This window comes from Aquarana catesbeiana, linkage group LG12, assembly GCF_042186555.1.
Source record: "Aquarana catesbeiana isolate 2022-GZ linkage group LG12, ASM4218655v1, whole genome shotgun sequence".
In the NCBI taxonomy this organism is placed as follows: domain Eukaryota; kingdom Metazoa; phylum Chordata; class Amphibia; order Anura; family Ranidae; genus Aquarana; species Aquarana catesbeiana.
In genome coordinates, this window is record NC_133335.1 from 220,050,602 (window position 1) to 220,074,690 (window position 24,089).

The following is a 24,089-nucleotide window of genomic DNA, read 5'->3' on the forward strand; positions in this document are numbered from 1 at the left end:
ATCAGTGCCACTACAGTGCTTATCAGTGCCCTACCGTGCCACTACACTGCTCATCAATGCCACTACAGTGCTTATTAGTGCCCTACCGTGCCACTACAGTGTTCATCAGTGCCCTACCGTGCCACTACAGTGCTCATCAGTGCCTTACAGTGCCACCACAGTGCTCATCAGTGTCACTACAGTGCTTATCAGTGCCCTACCGTGCCACTACACTGCTCATCAATGCCACTACAGTGCTTATTAGTGCCCTACCATGCCACTACAGTGTTCATCAGTGCCCTACCGTGCCACTACAGTGCTCATCAGTGCCTTACAGTGCCACCACAGTGCTCATCAGTGCCACTACAGTGCTCATCAATGACCTACAGTGCACATCAGTGAGTGCTTATCAGTGTCATCAGTGCACATCAATTCCATCAGTGAGTGCTTATCAGTGACCTAGGGTGCTATCAGTGCCCTACAGTGCACATTAGTGAGTACTCATCAGTGCCACTAAAGTGCTCATCAGTGCCACTACAGTGCTCATCAGTGCCACTACAGTGCCCTATTAGTGTTCATCAGTGCCCAATAGTGAGTGCTCATCAGTGCCACCCTCAGGGCTGCTTATATAAATCTAGGGGCCCATAAGGCCTACCTGACAGGCCCCCCCCCCCCCCCCACGCCGAAAATATCAAATATAAAATGCCACAGCTGCGATGCTATGCTTCACAGCCATGGCAGAGGATCATACTCCTGTCAAACAAGACCCATTCAAGTCCATAGTGCTGCTCTGCAAGCACCCCGCAACCTTGTACAAAGCATGTGATTGCGGTGCGCTAATGATTTATTTATGGTACTTATATAGCGCCATCAATTTACGCAGCGCTTTACATATACATTGTACATTCACATCAATGCGGGGTTAAAGCAGTTGGCAAAGAGGCTATATCTGCACGCCCAATATATAGGCACTGATCGCTCACTGTGTTCATTCTGGAAAGGTGTGTTCATTCCAGGAGGTGAGCCCCCCTCTCACCATCCTAAAATGACCCCCCTGTGTGCCCTCAGCAGCTGCCAGTGGGAGAGGAAGATGGTAGCACTGTGGGGGAGGCAAATAGGGGTCCCAGACGGCAGGGGAAAGGGGGTGCAGATACTAGAACCAATCCCCCTGCAGTGCAGCTGGAAGGAGAAAAGAAAAATAGAAGGCAGCAGTGCTGCAGGGGATCCACAAGAGCAACAAGTGTCAGCAATAAGGCGGTATAGCTGGCCCTCCTGCTCAGCAGATCACAGTGCCTGGGCCCCCCTTTTGAACTGATGGGGCCTGGGCCTGGTGCAGGAGAGCTGGCTGTATTGCCTTATCCCTGGCCACCCTATCAGTGGATCCTCATCAGCGCCCTTCAGTCCCATAAAATGTGTTAAAAATGCATTAAAAAAATGCATTTTCATTTTCTTTCCATATTTTCCAAAAACTTGTGGAAAAAAATGACATGTTCAAAAGACTCATGCCTCATAGAATATACACTGGAGTGTTTGCTTTCCAAAATGAGGTCATTTTGTGAGCGTTTCCATTGTCCTAGTGCTCCAGGGCCTTCAAAAGTGGGATAGGTAGTCAAGAAATTAGATGTGTAATTTACAGTATGTGCCTAGAACGCCTGATGGTGCTCCTTACATATTGGGCCTCTCTATATGGCCTGGCTGTGTAAAAGTCTCACACATGTGGTATCGCCATACTCAGGAGGAATAGCAAAATATGTTTTGGGGTGCAGTTGCAAGTATGCTCATTTTGTGAGCAAAAAAAAATCTTAATTTTGCAAAGAATTGTGGGAAAAAAATTACAAATTCAAAAAACTCACCATACCTTTCACTAAATATCTTGGAATGTCCACTTTACAAAAGGGGGTCATTTGGGGGATATTTGTACTTTCCTGGCTTGTTAGTGTCTCAAGAAATTAGATAGGCCGTCAGTACATCAGGTGTGATCAATCTTCAGAGTTTGGCACCATAGCTTGTAGACTCTATAACTTTCACAAAGACCAAATAATATACACTTATTTGGGTTATTTTTACCAAAGATATGTAGCAGTATAACTTTTGGCCAAAATTTATGAAGAAAAATTACTAATTTGCTAAATTCTATAACAGAAACAAAGAAAAACATATTTTTTTACCAAATTTTTGGCCTTTTTTTAATTTATAGCACAAAAAATAAAAAACCCAGTGGTGATCAAATACCACCAAAAGAAAGCTCTATTAGTGTGAAAAAAAGGCCGCTAATTTCATACGGGTACAGTGTTGCATGACTGCGTAATTGTCATTCAAAGTGTGAGAATGCTGAAAACTGAAAATCGGCCTGGTTAGGAAGGGGGTATAAGTGCCCAGTGGGCAAGTGGTTAAATAGCTTCATTCTTCTGCTCAGAACTACATGTCCCATGGGGCATTGCTCCTCACACATTCACATGCTCCCAGGCACTTACTGACATGTATGGACGGTGTACTGAGCTGTAAGTGTGCTGTACTATTTTCTGATATATAAACAAATAATGCATTCTGTATGCAGGCCAACTAATCACCAACGAATCGATTCTGAAAAATAGCTGACGACTATTTTTATATTCGATTATAATAGATTATGTTGATTAGTTGCTTCAGTCCTAGCGGTATCCCTTTACATTGCTCAGCTTTTGGCGGTGTTGGGTAATTCTTGCTTTTATTTATTTTTTTCCATGCTGTTGTGCTCCATTAACAGCTTGCCACCGCCAACCGTCAACTGACGGTGGGACAGTGCGGCTCTCGTTCTGGGATGACACCAGTTGCCCCACCCAACCCTTACCCTTCCCCGCCCCTAAACGCGGCCTCATAAACGATCTCATGGAATGACACTTAAATGTTTTATGCTGAATTAAGTTACAAAAATAAATATTAACAACTTTATCAGTGTCCATCAATGCAGCCTCACCTGTGCCCAACAATGCAGCCTCACCTGTGCCCACCAGTGCCACCTATCAGTGCCCACCAGTGCCACCTAACAGTGCCCATCAGTGCCGCCTATCAGTGCTCATCATTGCCACATATCAGTGCCACCTATCAGTGGCCATAAGTGCGGCATATTAGTGCCTCCTCATCAGTACCACTAAATCAGTGCCCATAAGTGCCGCTTCATCAATGCCCAGCAGTTCAGCCTATCAGTGCCCATCAGTGCCGCCTCATCAGCACACATCAGTGAAGGTGAAAAATTACTTAGTTACAAAATTTACTGACAGAAAAAAGTAAAAAACATTTTTGTTCTTTTTTTTTGTAAAAAATAAAAAACCCAGCAGTGATTAAATACTACCAAAAGAAAGCTCTATTTGTGTGAAGAAAATGATAAAAAATTTGTTTGGGTACAGTGTAGCACAATTGTCATTCAAAGTTCAACAGCGCTGAAAAATGGCCTGGGCAGGAAGGGGGTGTAAGTGCCCGGTAGGCAAGTGGTTAAACAGGCACAGCTACTGTACATGTTTTGCGGAGATGAATGGAGGAGCCTAATTTGACTCGTTGAGATGCTAAGGGACATCATCAGAGTTTTGTATGCCCACTTAAGTACTTACCCCTCCAAGTGCAGACACTGCCCAATGCAAACCTCATTTTACCTTTTTAGCAGGGGGGAGGGGGGGTGCTCAGATAATTACTCTAGCCAATCAGACAAATTATTATATTTCTCTTGAAAGGGGTAAATACAAGAAGAAACTAAAGGGTGTCTTTGTATACTTGCTGTGACCTAATTTATAATTGCACAATTTTCTAGTTCGCACAATAAGTCTGCTTTTATTTTCAGAACTGGGACCTGACAGTATAATGCACCTCGCTAATCAGAGAACACCTGGCTCCATACTGACTGTATTACATAACAGCCATAAGGTCATCCCAAATTCGTACTCATTACAGATCGACCCCGTACCAGCTGGCAGCTTATCATGCCAAGAAGAAAGAAAGGAAAAGTAAAGTGTCCAATTATTTCACAGCTCAAGCCAGCAAATCTACCCAAACAGTAAATTGGGAATGTACATTTAATGCATAAAAAAATGATAATGTTGTCAAATTTAATTTGGTTTGAAGTAAAGTTATGATTTAGGGAAAATAGGAGTTCTGCAAGTGACTGGAATGGCTGAGTTTCAATTAATCACTTCAATACCGGGCGCTTTGAAAAAAAGACTGAAAATTTTGAAAAAAAAAAAAATAGTTTTTCTTATTTTCTTTTAGCCCGGGTTCACACGTATGTGAATTAGATGTGCGTTTCTCCGCATCTAATTCGCATAGCAGGAGAATGTGACTGGCTCCCTATGGAGCCGGTTCACATATCTCCGGGGGGCGGCTGCAGAGCGCACTGCACAAAAACGCTGTGCGTCTTTGGCTCCTTTTCAGGGCCGAATTCAGGCATAGAATCGGCCCTGATTCGTCCCTGAAACGGGGAACAGGGACGCACAGCGCTCCTGTGTGATCCACAGCGCGTTATTGTGTGAACCCGGCCTTACAAAATGTTCTAAATAAGTAATTTTTCTTCTTCATTGATGTGCACTGATGAGGAGGCACTGATGTGGTGGCACTAATGAGGTGGCACTGATGAGGAGGCACTAATATGCAGACATAGCTGATCACATGGTAAGGAGCCTTTCATCATAGGCTCTTTACTGTGATCGGGGATGTGGTGTGTTCAAGAGACACACACCGCACCACCGATGGCCAAGCTGCAAAATCTGGTGTAGCTCTGCATAGAAACCTGTCAGCTTCCAGGTTTTTTTTTGTTAAAGCTTAATTGAACAAGCTGAAGTTAGAAGCTGATTGGCTCCCATCCACAGAGTGCTCCAGTTTTAGTAAATCTCTACCATTGAGTGTCTCTGCCTCACACTGAGCCCACCTCTATTCATTGCCATTCTGACCCAGAAAGAGTCACAGGAACTGACTGCCACCCAGCTTTTGCATGACACTCTTCAGTGAGGGAGATAAAAAGATCCTTCTCTAGACTAGAACTCCAGGACCGTGCCCTTCAGCAAGAAATCCTCCAGCAATCTTCTCCAAGTCTTCAACTCAGCACCAGCTGAGGCCCAATCTGCAACTCTTGTCTCACACAAGCTGCCTCCCAGGGGTGGCAGCCCCAGGAGAAGTGGATCCCTACCTAGTAGTGGGGGAACACTCTGGAAAGGTCTCCCACATATTATCACCTTTCCCTGCCACCTCCTGGAAACCCCCCCTCCAGGGATTGGCTGACGTATGATAAATATTCAAAACTGAGTGACTGGCCCTCCTGCGTTATCTTTAGGAAGCTACTTTCAGAAATAGGCATGGGCAATCAATCACCTAGCTTAATGAACTCCTGAGGCAGACCAAAACAACAGATCCTTGCTCCACTGACTACAGCGAAGTCAACAACTAAATTTAGCCTAACAGAGGCAGGGTGTCAGGAATCTGCAGCAGGGATGGCCAAATCTGCAAAGCTACACTCAGGAGATTGAGACCCGACTATACATTACACAGTAAAGTAAATGTATTAATAGTAAAACAAAGGATATCCAAATACCAGCAAACAGGAAACACAGCAAGCATAAAGATACAAGTGAGCCATAGCCATACACCATACACCATACAACAAAATACCTAACCAGCAACCTGACAAAGTTACAAAAACCTAACTAAAAAATAACCTATATACAATATATATACAAAATGGGGAATGCAGAAAAGTAAGGTAAATCTGAAGGTGCAGGGAACAGATGAGAAGGGGGAACCTAAATGGTTTAGGAACGGGGGGGGGGGGGGGGGGTAGGAATAAGGCAGCAAGGTTCAGGGTATAGGTACAAGGCAAAGAATGGAGAAGGGGAATTGGGACTTTGAATGAGGCACATATGCGGTGTGCCTCCATCCCTATACTAGTGCAAAAGAGAAGGGAAAGTGGGACTTTAATTGAGATAGATGACTTTGTGGAGGCAAAGTTGAAATAAATGCAAAATTGTTTTTATTAGTAACAAACTTTGTATAGAATATGGCAATAAAATAACCACATATATATTCAGTACAGTAATTCATAGAGACACCACCCACACATAACATACAGGTGTGGCATGGGAAAAAATGTTTGCATGAGTATGGTATTATCAAAGCAGTTCAAAGGTACATAACATAGAATAAGTTTATATTAATACATATGACATAAAAATGACATAAAAACAGCACCAACGACAGGAGTATGAGTATAGGAAGTAAAACCAAAATAAATAAATAAATGAATGTCAAAAATTATTAATCTGCTGCAGACCAAAATTCACTGTGTCCATTACAGACACAGGTCAGCATCACTTGTGCCCGACGCGTTTCGTGTAGAGACACTCCTCAGGGGCAGATGCTAAAGTATCTCTGCAGAGTGTAAAGAAAAAAGTGGTGACATTAATCTAGTTCTAATTAGTAATGTAGAAATAGGGCAAATTAGCCTGTCCTAAATACTCACATAGGGTCCAAAACGGTAAAATGTTGCGGCCATGTGATCAAAGTCCCAAGATAGCCTCCCCCGGGAACTGAGGTAATTGCAGCCGCGCACAGCAGGGCGCATGCAGCAAAACCTCCCGATGACCCAAGGCACAAATTGCTGGTGCAAGTGGAAAGTTGCAGTGGCCTGTGAAGGCAACCTGGAGTGATCTAAGAAGGTGTAAAAAAAGAGAATGTGAAATTAAGAATGAATGAAAAAAAAAAAAAATGAAATGTGATGTAAAAGGGGGGTGTGTGTTGACTTTGAACTGCTTTGATAATACCATACTCATGCAAACATTTTTTCCCATGCCACACCTGTATGTTATGTGTGGGTGGTGTCTCTATGAATTACTGTACTGAATATATATGTGGTTATTTTATTGCCATATTCTATACAAAGTTTGTTACTAATAAAAACAATTTTGCATTTATTTCAACTTTGCCTCCACAAAGTCATCTATCTCAATTAAAGTCCCACTTTCCCTTCTCTTTTGCAGGTACAAGGCAAAGAGCACAATCAAGAGCAGGAACATGATAAATTGCTAGCAGTATCTGGCAGAAAAGCAAAACACTTGAGCGAGAGGGAAATTTAAGGGAGGAAATAAATACCCTCCCAGCAGCCAGCATCAGGCGGAAACTGATTACTGGGTCCCTTTTGCTGCTGGGAGACACGCACTGGTGAAGATTGGAACTACAACCTTCCGCTTTGGGAAGCACAATGCCACCAACAGGTGATCCAAGTCCTGATACAGGGCACTACATATGATAAAAAAGCTAATTTCTTTTTTTATTACAGTGCTCTGTCCCCCCAGGGGACAAAATGCATGTACTGTAGTACTTTGTCCAATCTTCCTACATGCTGTGGAAGGCTAGCTATGTGGTTGAACACAATGCTCTCACTGTGGCAAAATGAGCAGGAAGTGAGAGCGGGTACAAAACCAGGTACCCACTCACCCCCAAAAGGTGCCAAATGTGGCAGCGGAGGGGGGAGGAGGCAAACAAGCGGAGCTCCAGGTGGAGCTCCGCTTTAAGGTCAAATGTTTCTTGCAGTATGCATGCATAGATATTCAAATGGCTACCAGAACACTGCAGGATGAAAGCATTGCCAGGTAACAACCTCAATTGAGCTAATCCTAAATGTGAACCTATTTTACAAAATTCATTTTTTGAATTGCCCATGAATTTCTGACAAACTCAGAATTTTCAGGACAAACAGAGAGGATGAATGGCTCCAGCAGGATAGTGACAAAAAAAAAATAGGAAAGTTAAAGAGTCGAGGCGGATTGCTTTTCATACTGCCGTTGACAGCAGGAGGCGACCACCTCCTCAGTGCCTGTTTTTTTTTCTATTGCAATGGGGATTTTACATTGAACTACTGTGCCACAACGACCATAGCTGTGTTTTGGCACATGGTTGCCGCATAACCCCATTCACTTCAATGGCTGTCAAGCTCAGCATGTCAAACTCAGCATGCCGAATTAAAATTGCAGCATCGCCATGCTCTGCAACAATGTGAAGTCACCTCGTCGGCTACCTTGTGGGCAGTAAAAACGTAGATCAACCTCCTGTTTTTACTGCTGCCTGTATGAACTAAGCTTCACTCTAATGATATACTGTATAGGTTAAAATTTATTTGAGTTAAAGGAGAAAGGCCTTCAATCAAATCTACTATTCATTATGATTGCTACTTTATATAATGACTAGTCTAGCTTAGCATGGATATGTAAAAAAACATTTATTATTCATATGACATTCACGGTGACCAGTAGCTGCAAGAACTTATTAGAAAAAAAAATTGTAGCTCGGTGCTAATATTTAAAAAGAAAAATGGTGTCAGTATTGGACATTAATCCTTATAAAACACTTTCCTGAGCTAAATAATATGCATACGACTACTTAAAGATGACCTTTATCAGTTGAAATACCATATTCATAAATCAGTTTAATGTAAGTTATCATATCATAACTGTCAGGGATGGCCTTTTGCAGAATTACTTCCCTAGGAGCAACTGTCCTAATTTTTGACTGAATATCAGATTTTTTCTGTCCTGCGGGTGCAGTGAACCCATTCGGTCAGGTAGAGGGGAAGTAGAGTTTATTTCAGGGAGGAGATGGATTCGCTTTGGGTAAAAGAGTTTTGAAAAAAAAAAGGAACTAAAAAGAGTTATGTAGGAGAAATGGCCTAATGGGCTAGCTTTCAGTGCTGGGAGATCTTCACAAGCAGTTTTTTTTTTTTTAACCCACGATGTTGCGCAAGACAAGACACCTTTAGGTGGACAAAAAAAGTGCATGTGAAACACACGTTAAAAAAAGTGCACTTAGGGGCGCGTCTCTAGTCCACCTCCCGAGGGGGATAGTACCCCTCAATGATCCCTCAGGGCAAGGCTCACTCATGGACCTCCTAGCCAAAAGGACTGGTAAATCCCTCTCCTTGTGGTCATCCAAAGCCAACCACCGAGTACTAGGTGAGGGTCTTTCCCAAAGAGGTAGAACCTCTCTCTGATCCCCAAGGCAAGGCTCACTCATGGTCCTCCTAGCCAAAAGGCTTGGTAAATCCCTCTCCTTGTGGTCATCCAAAGCCGACCACCGAGTACTAGGTGAGGGTCTCACCCAAAGATGTAGAACCTCTCTCTGATCCCCAAAAGGCAAGGCTCACTCATGGTCCTCCTAGCCAAAAGGCCTGGCAAACCCCTCTCCTCATGGTTAGCAAAAGCCAACCATCGAGTACTATGTGAGGGGCTCTCCCGAAGAGGTAGAACCTCTCTCTCATCCCCCAAGGCAAGGCTCACTCATGGTCCTCCTAGCCAAAAGGCCTGGTAAATCCCTCTCCTTGTGGTCATCCAAAGCCGACCACCGAGTACTAGGTGAGGGTCTCTCCCAAAGAGGTAGAACCTCTCTCTTATCCCCAAAAGGCAAGGCTCACTCATGGATCTCCTAGCCAAAAGGCCTGGCAAACCCCTCTCCTCATGGTTAGCAAAAGCCAACCATCGAGTACTATGTTAGGGGCTCTCCCGAAGAGGTAGGACTTCTCTCTGATCCCCCCCGGGGCATAGCTCACTCATGGTCCTCCTAGCCAAAAGGCCTGGCAGTCCCCTGGGCTCATGGTCAGCCAAAGCCAACCACTGAGGACTAGGTGAAGGGCTCCCCCAAAGAGGGGACCCCCCCCCCGGTTCAGGGGAGGAAAGAACATAATGGCCAGACATCTCCCCCATAGACTTCAGGGTAGGCTTGAGGACCCACACCCTCCATCCTGAGTAAAAGAAAAAAAACATACATAAGTGCAAAGTGACACATACATGAATAAAAAAATAAATAAGTGCCAGTGCAAGTGCATTGGCTAGACCTTGTGGCCTGGTAACAAAAATTGGCCCAGTCACAGCTAAAGGGCCTAGCCCATGAGGCGATGAGGCGCAGTGCATAAAAAAACAAGAGATGTTGTGGTCATGTGTTTATTCCCTGGTTGGAACGGCAGTGTAGCTGCAGTAGCCAGATACAACCTGTGAAGATTGTGGCTGTGTGTAAAGTAATGTGATTTCAGCTCTGTGTAGTGATGGGAGAAAGAGCTGCGTGCTGTGCTGGGATGGGACAGGAGCTCAGCATCCAGGGTGAAGAGGTGGGGAGGTGGGGGGGGGGTTAGGGGACTTTTTGGGGCCCACCCCAGCACCCATAGCTCCCAACTTTCCCTGATTTGGAGGGACTGTCCCTGATTTGGAGCAATGTCCCTCTGTCCCTCTTTCCCCTTCATTTGTCCCACAAATACAGTACAAGTTTTACTTGAATTTAATGCATTCAGAAATTAACCGCTTGCCGACCAGCCGCCGCAGTTGTACTGTGGCAACATGGCTCGGCTGCGCCATTCCCCGCTATGTTACGTCACTCCCTCTGGTGGCCACTAGGGGCAGCTCGCCCCTGGTCTCGATGGCCGCCGGGCTCCCACGATCCCTTGTAACATGGCAAGAACCGGGATCTGTGTGTGTAAACACACACAGATCCCGGTTCTCTGTGGGGAGAAGTGACAAATCGTCTGTTCACACAGAGTATGAACAGTGATCTGTCATCTCCCCTACACAGTCCCCTCCCCCCTTCAGTTAGAACACACACTAGAGAACACAATTAACCCCTTGATCGCCCCCTAGTGTTAACCCCTTCCCTGCCAGTGACATTTTTACAGTAATCAATGCATTTTTATAGCACTGATCGCTGTATTAATGCCAATGGTCCCAAAAATGTGTCAAAATTGTCCGATGTGTCCGCTATAATGTCGCAGTCACGATAAAAATCGCAGATCACCGCCATTACTAGTAAAATAAATAATAATAATAAATATGCTCTTAATCTATCCCCTATTTTGTAGACGCTATAACTTTTGCGCAAACCAATCAATATAGGCTTATTGCGATTTTAGTTACCAAAAATATGTAGAATACATATCGGCCTAAACTGAGGAAAAAAATGTTTTTTTAATATATTTTTGGGGGATATTTATTATAGCAAAAAGTAAAAAATATTGTGTTTTTTTCAAAATTGTTGCTTTTTTTGTTTATAGCGCAAAAAAATAAAAACTGCAGGAGGTGATCAAATACCACCAAAAGAAAGCTTTATTTGTGTGGAAAAAAGGACGTCAATTTTGTTTGGGTGCAACGCCACACGACCGCGCAATTGTCAGTTAAAGCGGCGCAGTGCCGAATCGCAAAAAGTCCTCTGGTCAGAAAGGGGGTAAAATCTTCCGGGGCTGAAGCGGTTAAATAAAATCTTTTTTATTGAGGTGTATATGTCAGACCATTAAAGGGACAGAGGGATTTGGTTCTACAACAAGGACAGTCCCCCCAAACCAGGGGCATCAAAGTGAGAAGACAGTGTGCTCTGCTATTGCCTTAGCCCGGAACTGAATATCTATCTCTTGTTGCCGGGGGGGAACATCTTTGAGTATGCACCCACGGGCTGAAGCCGGTGATGGACCGACCCGGAAGTGGGGACTCCGGGAGCCGGAAGTGCCTCTGTCGTGGAACTGCACGGTGCAGCAAGCTGGTTTCGGCCGGGCATGAAGGAGTGGGAGAAGAGCCGGGCCGCCGCCACCTTCTCCCGTCACCATGGCCAAGCCGCAGGGCCTGGACTTCTGGCGGGAGAGCCTGCAGGGGGCGCGCTATGTGCTGGCCCCAATGGTGGACCAGAGTGAGCTGGCCTGGAGGCTGCTGAGCCGCAGACACGGCGCCCAGCTCTGCTACACCCCCATGTTACACGCCCAGGTCTTCGTCCGGGACCCCAACTACCGCAAGGAGAACCTGTACTGCGAGCTGAGCCCCGAGGACCGGCCCCTCATCGTCCAGGTCAGAGCCCCTGGGGGGGGGGCGTGCTGCCGCACCGCGTGGGCGGGGCAATGAGCGCTATACCCACCCCCTGTGTGTGTGTGTGTGGGTGTGTGTATATATAGGGAGTATTGAGGGTCTTATATCTCCCTGTATATTTATGGGGGGGAGGGACCTGCATCTACCTTAATATAATAGGGGCTGGGATCCCTGTGTATATAAAGAAGGGTGGGGGCGGGGTTCTCTGTATGTATAAAGAAGGGTGGGGGCGGGGTTCTCTGTATGTATAAAGAAGGGTGGGGGCGGGGTTCCCTGTATGTATAAAGAAGGGTGGGGGCGGAGTTCCCTGTATGTATAAAGAAGGGCGGGGTTCCCTGTGTGTATATATAAAGAAGGGTGGGGGCGGGGTTCCCTGTGTGTATATATATATAAAGAAGGGTGGGGGCGGGGTTCCCTGTGTGTATATATAAAGAAGGGTGGGGGCGGGGTTCCCTGTGTGTGTATATATAAAGAAGGATGGGGGCGGGGTTCCCTGTGTGTGTATATATATAAAGAAGGATGGGGGCGGGGTTCCCTGTGTGTGTATATATATAAAGAAGGATGGGGGCGGGGTTCCCTGTATATATAAAGAAGGGTGGGGGCGGGGTTCCCTGTATATATAAAGAAGGGTGGGGGCGGGGTTCTCTGTATATATAAAGAAGGGTGGGGGCGGGGTTCCCTGTATATATATAAAGAAGGGTGGGGCGGGGTTCCCTGTGTGTGTGTGTATATATATATATATATATATATATATATATATATATAAAGAAGGGTGGGGGCGGGGTTCCCTGTATATATAAAGAAGGGTGGGGGCGGGGTTCCCTGTATATATAAAGAAGGGTGGGGGCGGGGTTCCCTGTATATATAAAGAAGGGTGGGGGCAGAGTTCCCTGTATGTATAAAGAAAGGCGGGGTTTCCTGTATATATAAAGAAGGGTGGGGGCGGGGTTCCCTGTGTGTATATATAAAGAAGGGTGGGGGCGGGGTTACCTGTGTGTATATATAAAGAAGGATGGGGGCGGGGTTCCCTGTATATATAAAGAAGGGTGGGGTTCTCTGTATATATAAAGAAGGGTGGGGGCGGGGTTCCCTGTATATATATAAAGAAGGGTGGGGGCGGGGTTCCCTGTATATATGAAGAAGGGTGGGGGCGGGGTTCCCTGTATGTATGAAGAAGGGTGGGGGCGGGGTTCCCTGTATGTATGAAGAAGGATGGGGGCGGGGTTCCCTGTATGTATAAAGAAGGATGGGGGCGGGGTTCCCTGTATGTATAAAGAAGGATGGGGGCGGGGTTCCCTGTATGTATAAAGAAGGATGGGGGCGGGGTTCCCTGTATGTATAAAGAAGGGTGGGGGCGGAGTTCCCTGTATGTATAAAGAAGGGTGGGGGCGGGGTTCCCTGTATGTATAAAGAAGGATGGGGCGGGGTTCCCTGTATGTATAAAGAAGGATGGGGGCGGGGTTCCCTGTATGTATAAAGAAGGATGGGGGCGGGGTTCCCTGTATGTATAAAGAAGGATGGGGGCGGGGTTCCCTGTATGTATAAAGAAGGGTGGGGGCGGAGTTCCCTGTATGTATAAAGAAGGGTGGGGGCGGGGTTCCCTGTATGTATAAAGAAGGGTGGGGGCGGAGTTCCCTGTATGTATAAAGAAGGATGGGGGCGGGGTTCCCTGTATGTATAAAGAAGGATGGGGGCGGGGTTCCCTGTATGTATGAAGAAGGATGGGGGCGGGGTTCCCTGTATGTATAAAGAAGGATGGGGGCGGGGTTCCCTGTATGTATGAAGAAGGATGGGGCGGGGTTCCCTGTATGTATGAAGAAGGATGGGGGCGGGGTTCCCTGTATGTATGAAGAAGGATGGGGGCGGGGTTCCCTGTATGTATAAAGAAGGATGGGGGCGGGGTTCCCTGTATGTATGAAGAAGGATGGGGGCGGGGTTCCCTGTATGTATAAAGAAGGATGGGGGCGGGGTTCCCTGTATGTATAAAGAAGGGTGGGGGCGGGGTTCCCTGTATGTATAAAGAAGGGTGGGGGCGGGGTTCCCTGTATGTATAAAGAAGGGTGGGGACGGGGTTCCCTGTATGTATAAAGAAGGATGGGGGCGGGGTTCCCTGTATGTATAAAGAAGGATGGGGGCGGGGTTCCCTGTATGTATAAAGAAGGATGGGGGCGGGGTTCCCTGTATGTATAAAGAAGGATGGGGGCGGGGTTCCCTGTATGTATAAAGGATGGGGGCGGGGTTCCCTGTATGTATAAAGAAGGATGGGGGCGGGGTTCCCTGTATGTATAAAGAAGGATGGGGGCGGGGTTCCCTGTATGTATAAAGAAGGGTGTGTGTGTGTGTGGGATTGTCACTGATATGCTTATTATTATTATTAATTTTTTTTTTTTTTTTTTTTTTTTTTAGTTCTGTGCAAATGACCCGGAAGTGTTTGTCCAGGCCGCCCTCCTGGCTCAGGACTGTTGTGATGCCGTTGATCTGAACCTCGGTTGCCCGCAGATGATTGCGAAGAGAGGTAAGTGCGTCACCAGCTAGCTGCCATAACCCTGGTATCATTATTTACTGTGAGTGATTCTCTACCCACTTCCATACCACACATAGTCAAATGACGTCCTTGACTTTGTGCGGAGATACCTGAACGATGCCTGCAGCGACAGGCATCATTCAGATATCATTCTTTCCAGCCGGCGATTCTGTGCACGATAAGAACGATCATAGCAGCAGTTCAGAATCGGCCGGCGCCGGATGATGACGATAGAGATTTTCGGTGACCAGATGGTCGCCAGTCATCTCTATGACCGTCGGAGGTTCCCGGAGCGGCTGTCGGCATGAGATCGGTGAATTTTTTTTCTCGATCTCATGCTTTCCAGCCTAGAGGAGAAATGTGTGGGGTCTTATTGACCCTGCAATCTCTCCATAAAGAGGACCTGTCACAATAGATTCCTATTACAAGGGATGTACCTTGTAATAGGAATAAAAGTGATCAAAAATGTTAAAAAAAAAAAAAAAAAAATGTAAAATAAAAAAAAATAAAAATTTAAAACGCCCCTGTCCCCGGTAGCTTGCGCTCAGAAGCGGACGCACACGCAAGTCCCGCCCACACATGTGAGGTATCGCCGCGTGCGTTAGAGCGTGTGCAACAATTCTAGCACTAGACCTCCTCTGTAACTCTAAACTGGTAACCTGTAAAAATTTTCAAAGCGTCGCCTATAACCACTTGACTACCAGACATTTTCTGGAAATTTTGGTTTAAATTTGAATTTTTTGATAGAAAATTACTTAGAGCCCCCAAACATTTTATATATATATATTTTTTTTTAGCAGAGACCCTAAGGAATAAAATGGCGACCATGTCAATATTTTATGCCACGCTGTATTTGCGCAGTGGTCTTTCAAAGGCAACTTTTTTGGGGAAAAAATACACTAATGAGAAAAAAAAAAAAAAGCACAATAGATACCCTGATTTTTATGTATAATGTGATCATGTTACGTTGAGTAAATAGCTACCCAACATGTCATGCTTTAAAATTGCGCATGCTCGTGAAATGGCGGTCTTTCAAAAGCAGTTTTTTGGGGGGAAAAAGGTGGACTAAAGTGGCTTGCAGTTAGAAGTGTGTGGTTCTCCTTACAAAGCTATATCTTATTGAAAAGAAGAAGATCTTATTGGCTGAAAGGTTTCAGCTCACTCTATGGCTAGAAACTCCAGTACCGGCCTCCAGAGTCTCCTCTATCTCTACAGTAAAGAGTCTCTGAAATTCCACATTGAAAATGCAGCTTATGTCGACACCTCTCCAGTGACTGACGGCACAGCTGTCCTGCTTTCTCCAAATACTTTATGTGCCTCTCTGTAATTTATGTACCTTTTCATTGTTCAGGTCACTATGGAGCCTTTTTACAAGAGGAATGGGTTCTTCTGGAGAAGATGAGTAAGTGCCCTCAGTAAAGTCCCCTTTTTATTTGTAGGAATATATTCAACATTTTCTTCACATCCCCTCATTGTGAATTTATGCTTCGCAGTTCAGCTGGCACACCAGAAATTGTCGGTGCCCATCACTTGTAAGATCCGTGTTTTTCCTGAGATTGAGAAAACTGTGACCTACGCCAAGCTACTGGAGAAAGCTGGGTGCCAGGTGGGTTTATCGTGGGTGGGTTTGGTTGCAGCAAATAAGTTTTTCATGTGCAGTTTATGTCAACTTTTATAACAAGATCCTTCTGGTTACAGCTGCTGACAGTTCATGGTCGTACTAAGGAGCAGAAAGGTCCTCTAACGGGCGTTGCATCCTGGGAGCATATTAAAGCTGTGAGGTGAGCATGTCATAAGATTGGAATAATTGGGCCTGTTACAGAATACGCAAAAATATTGTTTTTCTTTTAATGAAAGTCCCAGTCATTGCTGTCAGCCAGGCCTAGGTTCTCCCTTGACTGCAGAACACCTCCCCTTCTTCTCATTTCCATGCAGGGATGAAGTATTTTACTGTTCAGAACTGGGCAGAGCGGACAGCATTGTTGAATTCAGTGCAGCAGAGGCAATGGGGTTGATTTACTAAAACTGGAGAGGGCAAAATCTGGTGCAGCTGTGCATAGAAACCAATCAGCTTTCAGATTTTATTGTCAAAGCTTAATTGAGCAAGCTGAAGTTAGAAGCTGATTGTCTACAGTGCGCAACTGCACCAGATTTTGCACTGTCCAGTTTTAGTAAATCAACCCCATTGTGTTGTCATCTCAGACTGGAAGCTAGCAATTTGCTGGATCAACAGGTGGTATTTTTGTACTTGCAAATTTTGTAAAGGGATACAATCTGCAGCGCTTCAAGTGATTTATTGAATTTCTTGCAAAATTCAAGTGAAAAAAAAAAAAAAAAATATATGTATATATATATCTCTCCGCTTCATGGCCAGGCCATTTTTTGCGATACGGCACGGCGTTACTTTAACTGAGAATTGCGCGGTTGTGCGACGCTGTACCCAAATACAATTTGATGTCCTTTTTTTTTCCCCACAAATAGCTTTCTTTTGGTGGTATTTGATCATCTCTGTGGTTTTTATTTTTTTGCGCTATTAACAAAAAAGACCGACAATTTTGAAAAAAAAAAACTATTTTTTATTTTCTGCTATAAAACATATCCAATAAAAAAAAATGTAAAAAATCTAATTTCTTCATCAATTTAAGCCAATATGTTTTTGGTAAAAAAAAATTTAATCCCAATAAGTGTAAATTTGGTTGGTTTGCGCAAAAGTTATTGCGTCTACAAACTATGGGATATTTTTATGGTATTTCTATTTATTAATTTACTAGTAATAGCAGCGATCAGCGACTTATAGCGGGACTTGCGACATTGTGGCGGATAAATCGGACATGAACTGACATTTTTGACACTTTTTTTTGGGGACCAGTGACACTAATACAGTCATCAGTGCTAAAAATATGCACTGTTACTGTACTAATGACATTGGCAGAGAAGGGGTTAACATCAGGGGTGATCAAAGGGTTAAATGTGTGCCTAGGTGTGCTTTCTAACTGTGTGGGGGATGGACTGACTGGGAGAACACAGAGATCCGTGTTCCTGCTTAGCAGGAACAGAAGATCTCTGTGTACTTCCCTGTCAGAACTGCGATCTGCCTTGCTTTACATAGGCAGATCACCATTCTGCCTCTCTGGGGAACGATCGGCGGGTCCCAGCGGACATTGCATCTGCCGGACCCACTGATTGGCTCCCCCTCTGGCCAATCAGCGCGCACCCCCACTAAAATATATATATATATATATATATATATATATATATATATATATATATATATATATATATATATAAAATGTATGGAAGCCTATCCCACACCCACCTAACAACTGTCCCCGAGCCACCCCCCATCATTCCCTGCATCTATTACCTTTTGTACCACTCACCCCCTCCCTTTACAATGTAAGCTCTATGAGCAGGGCCCTCCTATCCCTTCTGTATTGAACTGTAATTGTGCTGTCCCCCTTTTACATTGTAAAGCGCTGCGTAAATTGTTGGCGCTATATATAAATCATGAATAATAATAATATATATATAAAAATTTTGCAAGGAATTCAATAAATCACTTGAGGTGGTGCAGAACTACTATTGTAGACTTTTTTTTTCTACGTATGGGAGCAAAAGGGTAAAGCTCGCTAGCTTCATGCACTCCGCAGCAGTGGATTGGAGGTGAGAGTTCCCTGAATTCTATATATTTTATATATATATATATATATATATATATATTACAAAGGCATCTGAAAATGGGTAGGATTTATTGGGCAATGAGTAAACATGTTGTCCCTGAAGTTGATGTGTTGAAAGCAGCAAGAAATGGGCATCACAGTTTGCTATAGATGGGGTTGCGAAATGCCCACATATGTGTACATGGGCAGCAGAGCTTTCGTTGCTGAGAGCATGCTCACTGCATTCTCCTATCACAGTGACTGAGCCACCAGACAGCCCTTGGTGTTTTACTAATGATTGGGAGCTAGCGGGGCTGGCTCCAGATCAGGTGACCTCTGTGGCAGCCAGTCACAGTGGTTACATGAGCTGTTGGTCCTTTCCACCCCCCGCTAGGTTTAAAGACCTTCTTAAAGGATAAGTTCAACTTTGTAAAACCAAATAATAAATGCACATCTTTTTGTAGGTAAAAAAAAAAAAAAAATTTGCATTTTTTTTTTTTTTTTTTTTAAATAGTAGCCTGAAAAGCATTGTGTCATCAATTAGATCGCGACTGCCATTTTTAAATTTTTTTTTATTTTAGATCCAGTGATGTGATCACTGGGTCCTTGTGCATTCCTATGTGATGCAAGCAGATCGTGGCTGGTGGGAGGGGCCGGCAGGGTACTGTACGTAGCTTCTCGTAAACATCACAGCACCCTGCCTCTGTACTCCTCCCCAAGAGCCCTCAGTCCTGATGTAGGTAATAGGCTGGCTTTTGGTGGGAGTTATGGAAATATCAAGATGCCTTGGTTGGTGGATGTCGGTCTGATGGAGGGGTGAAGTTTTGGGGCAGACTGCACTTGTTTTCAGGTCGCCCAGAGCAACACCTACATATGACGCCGATCCTCCGTCATTGAAAGAACTGAAATCCAATGACTGGAAAGGAGCCGGCCAGAGGCAGGCTAAGGAGGAAAGAACTATAGATGGTGCTGGATGTTCCCCAGCCAGTAAATGAGGCAGGCTCTGTCTGACTTGCTGCAGATTCTGATGCACACTGTGATAAACACACAGTGTTCATTAAAATCAGAATAAGCTATTTCAGTGAAAAGTCTGAAGATATAGCTGAGTTCAGCATTGAGTATCAGAACAGGCAATGTTATACTTCCACTTTATAGTGCATTGTAGTGAATGCTGCTTTTTTTTTTAATTGATTTGATTTTTCCTTGCAGTGGATAATTACCAAATCCTGTTTCCTTTTGATATAGGAATGCTGTCAGTATTCCTGTTTTTGCCAACGGGAATATACAGTACCTCAGTGATGTGGATCGATGTATTCAAGAGACAGGAGTCCAAGGGGTGATGAGTGCAGGTTTGTATCTCCAGAATAACGATTAAATTAATTTGAATTGAATTAAAAGAGGAGCTCAAGGCTCCTGCAGAAAAAAATGTAAAAGTCAGCAGCTACAAATATGGTAGCTGCTGACTTTTTGATATTAGGGCACTTACCTGTCCAGGGATCCAGCGATGTCCTCAACTGAGCTATAGGAGCTGCCTCAGCCATCTTGATTAAGGGAAACCCTACTGCACATGAGCGAAGCACGCTGCGTTGTGCAAATGGGCGGGGAAAGGAGGAGGGGGGGGAGCTAAACTGTCAAAACCAGGTATCTCCCCCCCAAAAGATGCTAAATGTGGCAGCGGAGGGGGGAGGAGGCAGACGAGCGGAGCTTCCCCTTTTGGATGGAGCTACACTTTAAAGGCTAAGTTCACTTTTTTTTTCTCTAAATTCCAGCTCCCCAATGTACCAATATAGCATTAATGTACATAGGGGAGCAACCATGCAAAGGGGTTGGAGGGAAGCTTCAGAATGGCAAAGATGTTTTTATTAACAAATTATGTGAGCAGACTGCAGTTCCTCTTTAAATATACACTTATGTTTGGGGTTTTCAGAGACGCCCAATACAACCGGCCACATGGTTTGTGTTCTTGTGTATGGTGATTTCTGTAGATACGTAAACTGCATTATATTCTGAGATAACATTAAAAAAAAGGTCAAAGGTTATTTGAGCTCTTGAAAGGCCATACAGTATGTGCACCTCTAAATTTAAATACTAGTTTTGAGAAGGATAACCTTAAAGACTAAGTTCGCCTTTTTTTTCTTCTAATTTCCAGCTCCCCTTTGTACCAATATGGCATTAATGTATTTAGTTTGCAAAAATAACAACAGGTTTCCATTAATTCTACACCGGCTTACCTCACTCTCTTCATAGATGTTTAAAAACCCTGCTCGATTACTTCTGCCTTACTTCCTGGACAGACTTTAGGTCATGACACAGGAAGGAGTTAACCAGCTGATCTCATTAGCACACACCCTACATCATCTACCCTTAGCTGGCCAACTCCTTCCTGTGTCATGACCTAAAGTCTATCCAGGAAGTAAGGCAGAAGTAATCGAGAGCAGTGTGTTTAAACATCTATGAAGAGAGTGAGGTAAGCCGGTGTAGAATTAATGGAAATCTGTTGTTATTTTTGCAAACTAAATACATTAATGTCATATTGGTACAAAGGGGAGCTGGAAATTAGAAGAAAAAAAGGCGAACTTAGTCTTTAAGGTTATTCTTCTCAAAACTAGTATTTAAATTTAGAGGTGCACATACTGTATGGCCTTCCAAGAGCTCAAATAACCATTGACCTTTTTTTTAATGTTATCTCAGAATATAGTCCAATGTACGTATCTACAGAAATCGCCATACACGAGAACACAAACCATGTGGCCGGTTGTATTGGGCGTCTCTGAAAACCCCAAACATAAGTGTATATTTAAAGAGGAATTGTAGTCTGCTCACATAATTTGTTAATAAAAACATCTTTGCCATTCTGAAGCTTCCCTCCAACCACTTTGCATGGTTGCTCCCCTATGTACATTAATGCTATATTGGTACATAGGGGAGCTGGAATTTAGAGAAAAAAAAAAAGTGAACTTAGCCTTTAAAGTGTAGCTCCATCCAAAAGGGGAAGCACCGCTCGTCTCTGAAAACCCCAAATATAAGTGTATATTTAAAGAGGAACTGCAGTCTGCTCACGTAATATGTTAATAAAAACATCTTTGCCATTCTGAAGCTTCCCTCCAACCACTTTGTATATTTATTTTATATATACTGTGATTCTGTACTTGCCAAATATGCTGCAGAAATCTCCCTCCACTGAGTCTGGCTGCAGCCATTTTAACTGTGGGCAGCTGAAGCTGCTGCCTGTTCACTTCCTGGATTTACACAGACACACACAGAGGCACACCTCCAGCACCGCAGCTCTCATTGGCCCTCTTATGACTCCCCCCCCCCCCCCCCCCCCTTCCTGGCAAACTCTCACGAGAGTGAGAGGGAGAGCGCTGTGCATGATGTCCTAAGCCTAGGATTATTACCAGACATGAAACGGCTGTGTAAGCTATTTACTGAAAAAAAAAATGTTTTACTATCCAAAGTTAAAACAACAACAAGGGCAGAGAATTTGATAGATGGAAAGTTGAAAAAATGACTGAAGTTCCGCTTTAACCACTTGACCTCTGGAAGATTTACCCTTCTTCATGACCAGGCCATTTTTTGCGATACGGCACTGCGTTACTTTACCTGACAATTGCGTGGCTGTGCAACACTGTACACAAATAAAATGTATGTCCTTTTTTCCTCCAAAAAAATAGAGAATTCTTTTGGGGGTATTTGATCACCTTTTGCGGTTTTTATTTTTAGAAAAAAAAATGAAAAAGAAAAAAAAACAATTTTTTTACTTTATGCTATAAAACATATCTAATAAAATTTTTTAAATCATATTTTTTTTTTTTTTTTTTATAGCGCAAAAAATAAAAAATGCAGAGGTGATCAAATACCACCAAAAGAAATCTCTATTTGTGGGGAAAAAAATACATAAATTTAAATTGGGTACAGTGTCTCACGACCGCACAATTGTCTGTTAAACTATCGCAGTGCCGTATCGCAAAAAATGGTCTGGTCATGAAGGGTGGTAAATCTTCTGGAGGTCATATGGTTAAAAACTTTAGAAATGGGATGTCGGACAAATGGCCTATAGGATGTGCTTTACTGGAGACACAGAGACACTGCTTTACTGGAGACATAGATACTGTGTGCTGAAGAAAGGGGGCTGTCACCATGGATTGCCTGGTGTCAGACAAATCTGTCAGAAGTGACACATATGCAGATTTCAGGGAAAGGATAGTGAATCCGAGATCCACAATAGATGCTATGGACTGAGGCAGGTACACACTAGATGAGGATGTGCTTTGTTCATTTTTCATTTCAGAGGTTTACAGCCACTTTAATATGACGTTCTTGGTGTGGCATAGTGGTACAGTAATATTATCTGTATGGGTTTCAGAGGGGAATCTCCACAATCCGGCCTTGTTTGAGGGGAGGAATCCCATGGTATGGGAGATGGCAGAGGAATACTTGGACCTTGTCCAGAAATACCCGTGCCCTTTGTCTTTTGTTCGGGCCCACATCTTCAAGTTGTGGCATCACACGTGAGTATTGGCCTTTTGTGAGCTTCTTTCATCCCAAAACTTCTGTTTCTGTTTAGTTTGGTTTCCGGCATGTTGAGGAATTTGCTTCTTACACTTCTTGGGTACTCCTAGAGGCACACTAGCCCTGTCATAATTCCTGGTTTATCTTGACTGCTTTCATAAATCTAAAGGTTGGTGTCTCACTCTCCTGATGGATGCTGTTTTCTATAGAGTACATATTTGAGAAGCCAAACTGTAAGACCCCTTTCACACTGAAGGTGCTTTACAGGCGTTTTAGCGCTAAAAATAGTGCCTGTAAACTGCCTCTCAAGCCACCCCAGTGAGAAAGCCCGTGTGCTTTCACACTGGGGCGGTGCACTTGCAGGATGGAAAGAAAAGTCCTGCAAGCAGCGTCTTTGGGGCGGAGCGGGAGCGGGTGTATACATCGCTCCTAAACCGCCCCTGCCATTTAAATCAATGGGAAGCGCCTGCAAAGCGATTCGGCAGCGGCGCTTTTCGGGTGCCTTTAACCCCTTCTTTGGGGTTAAAAGCTCCCCGCTCCCGCACAGCGCCGGTTTAGCGCCACTAAAACGAGCGCCGCTTTACTGCTAGCACTGGGTGGTTTTCAGTGTGAAAGGGGTCCAATAGACTAGTACCTTCGTAAAGGGCCTTGTGGAGCGGCTGAGACACAGACTAATATAAGAAAACTTAACATCTGTGTCTCTTGGAGACGCAAAAATCCAACATACAATTCTTCTCATCCACCCAACCTGATCAGTTTTTGGATGGTGTTGGTATGTAAAGGGAGCCTGCTAAAATAAAGGGGTTGCCGTCATCCACTTGTTTTTTAAACTGTAACCTCCAGGTTTGTTGGCATCACCTTTTTGCTTTCTTCCTCTCCATTCCCTTTTTGAGGGGGATAGGGTAAGGAATTCTTTTTCATGTCTATTTGGAGAGATTTGGATTCTCTGCCTGGGATTGAGGGAAAGTTTCCACAATGGGGTCTCGAAAATATAAAACCTAACAAATTAACGTTTTTCCATTCTATTCAAAACCAAAAAAAAAAGTCTCAAGATGACCTAGAAGCAGGGAAGTGATTTTCTGTATGCACCCAGTGTAATACGGCAGAGATGAGCAGCCCAGATCTCCTTTACTGTTGTAAAACTACAAGTCTCATTACATCCTTCCAGCACATGGCAGGGGTGTGCTAAGCTGGGGCTTGCAATTCCTCTAGCTGGGACAATACACGTCACCGAAAATTGTTCTGCACATTTTTGTCACGTTTTGTTCAGTTCTTGGCCAAAAGTATTTCATGCAGGGATTGTTTCCACCTGTCAGTAAACACAGGTTAACCCATTTATGCCTAATTCACAAATATATGCTGCATTTATTTTTATATATATTACAGCTCCTAAAATTAGAGTAAAATATATTTTTATTAAGTTTGCAAGGTTATACAGAGCCATTTAACACTGGCAAAACGTAATATGTAGCAATTAGCATGGTAGAAAACAATTTGTCTGTACACAAACTTATACATATAGAGGGCGGAGTATATAAGAATGAGTGTATACCAGTTTGGTTCAGATTCAAT

At 44.0% G+C, this 24,089-nt stretch overlaps 1 protein-coding gene across 1 annotated transcript in view; it reads left to right on the forward strand.

Moving 5' to 3' along the window:
* The first annotated feature begins 11,432 nt into the window (after positions 1-11,432).
* DUS1L (dihydrouridine synthase 1 like) overlaps positions 11,433-24,089 on the forward strand; it is a 41,134-nt gene continuing 28,477 nt past the window's right edge. The window contains exons 1-7 of the mRNA XM_073606715.1: positions 11,433-11,804; positions 14,229-14,337; positions 15,698-15,748; positions 15,840-15,952; positions 16,045-16,127; positions 19,251-19,354; positions 22,372-22,516. Coding sequence (XP_073462816.1) covers positions 11,568-11,804; positions 14,229-14,337; positions 15,698-15,748; positions 15,840-15,952; positions 16,045-16,127; positions 19,251-19,354; positions 22,372-22,516 — 842 coding nt within the window. The 5' untranslated portion in view covers positions 11,433-11,567. The remainder of the gene's footprint in view (positions 11,805-14,228; positions 14,338-15,697; positions 15,749-15,839; positions 15,953-16,044; positions 16,128-19,250; positions 19,355-22,371; positions 22,517-24,089) is intronic.